This window comes from Engystomops pustulosus, chromosome 9 (assembly GCF_040894005.1).
Source record: "Engystomops pustulosus chromosome 9, aEngPut4.maternal, whole genome shotgun sequence".
NCBI classification, from domain to species: Eukaryota; Metazoa; Chordata; class Amphibia; order Anura; family Leptodactylidae; genus Engystomops; species Engystomops pustulosus.
In genome coordinates this window covers 30658070-30666954 of record NC_092419.1, presented here as the reverse complement: position 1 = coordinate 30666954, position 8885 = coordinate 30658070, and the positions used below count along the sequence as shown (strand labels likewise).

Sequence of the window (8885 nt, the reverse complement as noted above, 5' to 3'; positions counted from 1 at the left end):
TGTAAAAGTGCACACAGTAACAGGCGGAGCATAACATCTCTCTCTCCCCTGAAGGATTTGGGGCTCTAGGTTGCTTATACTATATAGGACCCCTCACCAAAATACCTTCCCCTGAGAAAAATTGAAACTTAAAGAACACTAGACGTATCTGTAGGCACAACTACATGTGTATTCCACATTATATGACATGTTTTCTGGGTGTTACTAGTTGGGGGTTTGTCCGTACACACCGTAGCATTGCCCAATCAGTAATAATAATGTCTGTGTAGAACACTCCTCTTTTTTTTTTTTTTTTTACAAAGAATGACAATACCCAGTGGTGAATCCATCCTCTCAAAGTGCTTCTTAAAGGGGTTGTCTATAAATTTTGATCAATGACCAATCCTCAGTATAAGTCATCAATTTCTGAGTGGCCCATACCCAATCTCTGTACCAAACCATTGATCCCTTAAATAAATATCACATGAAGCTTTGTGCTAATACTGCTGTATGAAAGTTGCCTTAGGTTATCCAAGGAGGGCAAATAACTTGTCTCAGGCCACACCTCCTGTTAGATGAATGACAGTTTGAAGCCCCTGAGGGTCACTTGTCCAAAACTTTGCCCCTCTGTCTAAAACTGGCCCTGATTACAATTACGTTATTGAGAGAGGCAAAGTTGGGCCTCCAAAAAAAAACTATTTTATGAACAGGACTCCTTTAGCCCTGCACAGTAATAACACTTTGTAGTTACACACAGTAGTATGGTAAGGAAATGTGTAATATGGGACTGTCGGAGAATGTAATAGGAGAGACCGATGATAGAAGATTAATATGAAAGATGATACAGATTTCTAGATGATAGATAGATATGAGAGATGGATAGAATGTAAAAATTGCAAAAAAAACACTACAAACGATCAATTATGAAAAAAATCAAGTGGATTTATTCCATAATAGCAACAACATTTCGACTCAAGGTGTGAGCCTTTCTCATGGCGAAATGTTGTTGCTATTATGGAACAAATCCACTTGATTTTTTCACAATTGATCGTCTGTAGTGCTTTTTCCTTTCTACATTCTAAGTTTGGAGGACATGTTGCCTGGCCATGGTTAGCGTGCACCCATTACCTGTTTTTTTTAGATTTTTAAAAACTTTTTGTGCTGCTTGGATTATCTTTTTGTATGAGAGATAGATACAGTAAAAGAGAGAAAGAAGATCGATCTATAGATGGATAAATAATAGATATGAGATATATAGATGAACAGACAAAAACCTGATACATAAATGGTTATATGGACAGCTATATAGAGGAAATAGACAAATGATAGGAGATGGATAACTAGACAGAAAGATAGTAAGCTAATAAGCATCTTCACCTGGGCATTCAACCATGGGGTATTAAAGGAACAATACATCCTCTGCTCAAGAAAGTTAACATGCAGGAGGGCCCTTTAGGACAGGGGGCCCTGGGCAAATGCCCAGTTTGACAACACCTAACGCAGGCCCTTATTGTAGGGGACTGGCTGTCTATACAATTGTGAAGCCAGTTCCCTACAATGATTTGATAGAGAGAGAAAGGGGGACCAAAGTATCAGACACAGAAGTCCAGAGTCATTTCCCTACATTGGTTTTTTAATAGGTTCAGTAATAAATGACATGAGATTGTAGAGGATCATGATAGGCTGCAGCAGCTACTTAGGTATATAGTATGTATACACAATAAATTGGATGGGGTATAAAATATATCCAGAAATTTTACATCTGTCTTTCTCTATGAATTGCTGTATATAGTATATAGGGAGGATTGAGTGGTGGTACTCTAGAGGGAGATTTAAGTCTTCTTGAATAATCTTACAGATTATAGTGGATTAAATTGAGTCCCAGTTACAGGGCACCTTGTAACAAAGAGGACAGCCCCCTGGTTAGGGCATCAAGACATCAAAGTGAGCGGTTACCTACTTTAAGGGCACCTCTGGGAGCCATTGGCATCAAGATATCCGTGTTCTAGCACTGCCAATATCTACTATTAGACTAATTACAAATGAGCAAATAAAGAAATGAGAACATTTTCTGCACTAGACCTGTACATAAGATACTCGGGAGAACAGAAAATGCATTGTTCCTGCTAATCTCTCCATGTTTGTGTATAAACATTGCCTAATTTGATCTCTTAGTTCCGCATGTCTCCTATATTGCAAAATAAGAGAATAGAAAAGGAAGTGAAGGTTATTCCAATAAGTCATTCAGGATTTTCTAGGTCAGGAGGTTTCACTTTTCGCTTTGGCTCGGCTAACAAAAACACAATTTATAAGTTCCTAGATTGGTTATAGTAAGACAAACTAACATTAATGTATATGCTCTTTTAGGACATATGGATAGGTTGGAAAAAGGGTCCCTTGGATTCATCATGATTGATGGTTTATATGTTAAAGGGGTTGTCCAAAGACTGCAATTGACTGGAGCTGCTCTGTCCATAAATCAAATAAACAAAAAAAATGAAGTTGGAACCGGTGAGCTCATAGTTCATTAATAAAAAAAATATCCTAGAAAACATCTTTAAAGGGAACCTGTCATTAGGTGTTCTCTGTTAAACTTTATGATAGGTTCACAAAGAAGTCTTCATGTTATGCCCTGTGTTTTTTTTTTTAATAAAAAAATTGGGGCAAATTTACTTACTCGGTCCGTTCGCGATCCAGCGGCGCGTTCTCTGCGCTGGATTTGGGTCCGGCCGGGATTCATAAAGGTAGTTCCTCCGACGTCCACCAGGTGGCGCTGCTGCGCTGACAAGCATCGGAACACACTCAAATACACCGGCCTATCCTGGATGAAGGTAAGTGCTCGCTCCGCGACACTTTCGGTTTTTTAAATGCGGGTTTTTTCCGAATCCGTCAGGTTTTCGTTCGGCCATGCCCCCGATTTCCGTCGCGTGCATGCCAGCGCTGATGCGCCAAAATCCGATCGCGTGCGCCAAAAACCCGGGGTAATACAGGGAAAATCGGAAATATTCGGGTAACACGTCGGGAAAACGCGAATCAGGCCCTTAGTAAATGACCCCCATTGTGTCACTAGGCTCTGCTCCTCAACCTCCCCCCCCCCATACCTCAGGAATGAGGGAGGGGGAAATGAGGGAGTTGAGTGAAACCGGCTGTGTGCGACTCACTGAAGAGAAATGAGCTCCCTCATTCCACTATCTTTAAGGAATTCTCTTTTGCATGTCACACACAGCCAATGTCTCTCTCAACCTCCTGAGCCGTGTCACACAGCTGGATAGAAAATACGCCCCATACGACTCTTTTGGCAAGGGTTAAAAGTGATTTTTGCTAGATCTGGACTATGGGTTTTTTATTCAAAAAGAAAGCATGGAGCACAGTATGGAGTCTTCAGTGGGAACCTGTTGTTAGGTTTAATGGTAAGAACCTGATGACAGGTTCCCTGTAAGGAGGTTGGCTGAGGAAAAAAAACAAACACATTAAAAAAAAAATAAATTAAATTTAAACAAACTCAAAACTCCTATAATAAAAAAAATCCATGACACTAATTTAACAAATTCTACTGGAACCTGTAAACACAATACTGCAGCATAAATGCGCCCATATATCACTGCTAAGAAACTGCCTGGCTTTGTAATTGAAACACGACAGATAAGAGGACGATGTGGGTGAAGCCTGACCCCGTTATAAGTTCAAATGCTGCCGAGCCTTGTGGTCACCAGTGTATATGGAAACCACATCTCACATATAAACAGAATCTTTTATCTCACACCAAAAAGGTCATTATTCTAACACAGGAAACACAATGAAAGCCTGGTCTTTATGTGCACAAAAGAGGTAAAAAAAACAAAAAAAAAATTATAAAAATAATATATGCTATGTTTAGATCATTGTCCTTTGTCTTTTAAAGAAACATCCACTTCTCTTCTTGTGTAGGGAGACAGCTTTGCTTGTGTTTTGTTTCCTTTATGTAAGAAAACCAACCCCCTTGAGGACATGATGTGTTCGGACAAAGTTGACAAAAAAAGCATTTATGTTGTTATTTTTAGATTTTTTTTCTGCAGCCTTTACCAAGTGTTGAGGGTAACAATCTGATCACTGCAGGTCTGAGCACTAGAACCATCATGGATCATAAGAACTGAGGGGTCGAGTTGTTATAAATAAATGGAGAGGAAGGAGCAGGTCTCCTGCGGCCCAATTTACCGTCTATGGAACTGCTGGGAAGTGCGGGGCGCATGGATCACAAGTCTGCCTGTTTTTTGGGACTTTTCTTGGCTTTTCTGCTGGTCTGATGTATCTTAGCAGTTTTTCCTTAGTGATACATGTGGCGATTGGCCTTTAGTGAATTTGCGACTTTTTAAAACAAAAGTTGCAAAAAGTCTCCAAAAGTCGCAATCAGCTCTAAGCTGTTTTCTACACCTGGTCAGGGGCAGACTTAGATTTGCGCCTTTTTAAAAAAAAGTTGCAACTTTCACATCTGGATTCAGGTGATAACTCATGGAACACTATGGAAAACTAGACAATAACAAACTTTGAAAGGAGACTGTCTCAAATGAGCACGAGCACCATGAAAAGTCTCAAAAATGCGAGAAAAGGGTGAGCCAAAAGTTTGGTACATGTCCCAAAGGGAATCAAAGTGTTGGAGATACCCATAAGCTGTCCTCAGCAATTTCAGATACTTTTAGTATTAAATAGAGCAGCAGGATGTATGCCCAACCTGCTCCTCCATAAGATAATGAGAACAGGACCGCCATTTTTATAATTTTCCTGGTTTAGAAACCCACTGTTTGGGGTCCATTTTTGTTTTGATTATGCACTGTACACAAATTTTTTATTTGGTCACATAGCCACTTTGCCTCATGTTTTTTGTTATGTAGATCTGTTCCGCTTTCTTGATATGTAAAGTGAAGCCTCCTGTCTTGTACCTCACCAGCCACACATCCTACCTATAAAATTACCACAGAGGGAGGGTCATGTGATCTCTAACTGTTCATGAGCAATCGCCCTGTCTGTACCTTATGATCGTATACATGAATATAAGATCCTGGCAGGGCGATTGTTCATGTACAGATAAGATCACATGACTCTTCATCTACAGCCATTTTATAATCAGGAATGTCTGACTGACGAGGTAAAAGACAGGGGGATTCACTTTACATATCAAGAAAGCAGAGAAGAGCTATAAATAGATGAGTTGAGGTGGCCAATCCCTTTAATACTCATAATGAATTTACTAAACAAGACCATGCCACTTACATTGTTTGTCAGATGAGTTACTTTTGTCCATTTCAAACCTTTCCAATATTCTTATTCTAACTCCCAATTATAACAGAAATTTGTATTAATAATTCAGTCTGTAGGACCAGGAAGAACAGGTAGGTTGAACATCACCCATACACATTTTTTGGTAGTTTCAGAGAACTAAAAATAAAATGGCTAAAGCAGTGAGTTGTGCTTGTGCATAACCACAAGGACCTGAGAATATTTACCATACATTAATTTGCATAGAAAAAAAATAGAATTAGCAGTAACATAAGGCGAGTCCATTGTTCCTTTGAAGAACTCTTTATGGCGTGACATTCCATAGAACAAAACAATAATTACCTCTGCCAGAGTCTCTGTCGAACAGCACCAGTTCTTTAGTAACTGGTAAAACACGTTCAGTGGTCCATCATTGGCTCAATCATCCAGTGCTACATCTGTACATTGTACCCAAGACAACAAAGAAGTAGGCATAACATGGGGCCATAAAAATAGGCCAATCAAGATAAAGCTCACTGAAAGCAAAAATATATAAAGGTAGATGTTGGTGTCCACCATCATCATCCACAAGTAGCTTTAAAGTACATCCATACGATTGTCTAATAGACAATACTTCTTATCAGCAGTAAGACGAGGATTTACAGCAATGGACATCTATAAAAAACGTATATGTTGAAGTACAGAAGTTTCCTTCTTCTTTTCGCAACACCAGAGGCTTTTCACGGAAGAAGCTACACATGACTTTCTATAAGATTGAAACAAGAACCTAACTTTCATTACTATCCTGTTTCTCCAAGGCAGGGAAGACCTCAGACCGGTCATGTAAGCTTTCTGACCTTTTCTTTTTACCCTCGGGTGCCATACTTGAAATGGATTGCTTCCTGAAGGTCGAGAGTCTCCTTCGAAAGTTTTCTCCCGAGAAAAAGTAGAGCATTGGGTCAAAGCAACAATTACAGGCTGCAAGGGTCAATGTGATGACTACCTTCTTCTGCTCCCATATCTGCTCATTACAGTCCTTGCTCTTGTTGACCGTGTGGAGGTGTATCGCCCGTTGGATATGATACGGCATAAAACTTAGGAAGAACACAGTCATGACTATGACAATCATACGAATGGCCTTCTTCCTGGAAGTCTGGTGTTTGGTCATCGTGTTCTTGAGCAAAGTCTTTATAATCATGGTATAGCACACCAAGATTACAATAAACGGAATGATGAAGCCGATGATGAAGGCGATGTAGTTGAGAACAAGCACCATTTTTATTTTACCTTCGGAAGGTGGTGGCTCAAAACACTTGGTTATATTGGTTTGGGGATCTTTGTACGACCCAGTCATTAAAAATGGTGAGCTTATTATAGTGACGAAGAGCCATATTCCTGCACATGCCCACTTTGCTCTTTTTATGGATACCAATCTGAGATTTTTAACGGGATAGACAATCGCCAAAAACCGTGTGACACTCATAGCCGTCAGGATGAAAATACTGCAGTATAAGTTAACATAGAAGACGTAAGAACTAATTCGACAAAGGAAACTACCAAAGTACCAAGTCCCTTTACTGACGTAATAGGCCACTCTAAATGGCAGGGTGCAGATGAAGAGCAGATCAGAGATGGCAAGGTTGACCATGTAGATATGGAAAGCTGTTCTCTGGCTGTAGGTTTTTATCAGAACAAATAAAGCAAAGCTATTGCCGATGAGACCAAAGACTGTAAACATTGAGTATGCAGTAGAGTAGACCTTGTTCCGAAAATCATCAATGCTGCAGGTTGATGCATCATAATACGGGGTTGTTGAGTTCGACATGTCCTGCATCTATAAAAAAAAAGCACAGTAAAATATATAAAAGTCTAAACTGAAGGATTAGGGGAATAGATACATAAATTCAAGCAGCAAAATTATTTATTAAATTATTTTATACTATTCCCTTATAAAGAATGGCTGGTATTCAAGAGGTATACAAGCTCTTATACCTCTTGTGTCACCCCCTCATCCTCATAGACTCTGAGGGGAGTGAGGGCCCTGTATTTGTATATGTCCCCTATGATTTGTAAATCGCTGCAGAATATGGCGCAATTTTATATGGCGCCATATAAATAGAGATTATTATATTATTTAAAAAGTTGATTTTAGAAGGAGTTAGGCAATGGGTAACAAATATAAGTAGATTACTACTTTAGGGTTGACACCAGCACTGCCCAATCCTCAGGATCAGAGGACGTCATTCAAAACTTTAATATAACCTTTAGCGATATTGGGGCATCGGCACGGGCTTGCATGCGACACAAATCGGGGGGCCTGGACGTCGGACAACCCGACCGATTCGGACAAACCGCAGAATTTAAAAACCAAATTGTGTCGCAAGAGCAGCACTCACATGCACTGGGAAGAAGAAGGTGAACTCCGGCTGACCTCAGCAGGGGAAGCGACACATACAGGAAATGGGACGCACGATCTTAGTGAATCACGGCAGCTCTGAATCCTTGTCGGACATTCCGGATCGGCAGCTTCAACGGGACGAGTAAGTAAATGTGCCCCATTATCTCCTACTTCTCTACCTCCAGAATGTGGAGCATGTGTTTATGTCCTTCCCATATAGATTGTGAGCCCTCACAGGCAGGGTACTCCTCCCACTTGTTTTAGATTTCTGTAGTTTTGTATTTGTACTTGCATTTCTTCTTTCTCTTCCTCTAATGTACGTGAACCCCTTATTGATTGTACAGCACCATGGAATTAATAGTGATCTATAAATAATAATATTTTTTTTCAGATATCGGGTGTAACTACAGCTTAGCAGCCAATGCGGCTTCTATGGGGCCCGCAATGTCAGGGGGCCCCAGCATCCGAACGGACACACTAGAGAATGGAGGATGTGCACCATTATATACATATTCTGCAGGGAGGCACAAGTCTGCTATGGGGTCATGTCTCTAATAGTTATGCCCCTGCAGTTTATCTTTCAAGACCTATTACTTCAATTTTATAAGAACTGACCATATTCTCAGTAGAAATAATCTTATGTACCTGACTGGTGACCGGTAACATCTGCATCCTTACAGAGGTTGTGCAGGAACTGCTACTAAATCTTCTAAAAGTTCTTGTTTTCCTTTTAGACTGTAAACTTCAATCAGGCTCCAAAATCCTAGAATTAAAGAAAATAAGGATATGATTTTTACATTCATTACAAATATATTGTGGGCAGAGAACCTTTGGGATTTTCCACATTTACTTATGTTTAGGCCCCCCAAAAATTCAGTGTATATTCAAAGATTTAATGTGTGCATACTTTGTACTAAATTAGTGTCAGGTTCGCTAGGGAGAATGCTGGGACTTCTGGTGGTGCCAGCAGCGTTCTCCGAACCCCGGCGCGTGTCCGCGCAAACTCCACCTCTCGTCCTGAGCAGCGGCTGCTAAGATCTCGCGCTGTCTAGGAGTGGCTGGGACTTTGAACCTCTGCTTGGTGCCTGTTGTTCTGCACCGTGAGGGGTTAATTCCCAGATGCTGTCCAGCTCCTATCAGGTTCTGGAGGTGGAGTTCTGGCTGCATAAATTGCAGCTTCACTAGTCACCTGTGCCAGTGTTTGAAAATCCCTTTCTCCACTCGCTGCTCTAGGTTGTATTGCTCAGTATCTTTATCTGTATTGTTGTTACCTCGG

At 40.5% G+C, this 8885-nt stretch overlaps 1 protein-coding gene across 1 annotated transcript; it reads right to left on the bottom strand.

Annotated features, from left to right (window-relative positions):
* Positions 1-1032: 1032 nt before the first annotated feature.
* On the bottom strand, positions 1033-8333 carry CYSLTR1 (cysteinyl leukotriene receptor 1). Its single transcript, XM_072123760.1, has 2 exons — positions 8255-8333; positions 1033-7045 (listed from the first exon to the last, which is right to left on the bottom strand). Exons 1-2 carry the CDS (start codon positions 8279-8281, stop codon positions 5999-6001), a joined length of 1074 nt encoding a protein of 357 aa, XP_071979861.1. The 5' UTR covers positions 8282-8333; the 3' UTR covers positions 1033-5998.
* Between the last annotated feature and the right edge of the window lie 552 nt (positions 8334-8885).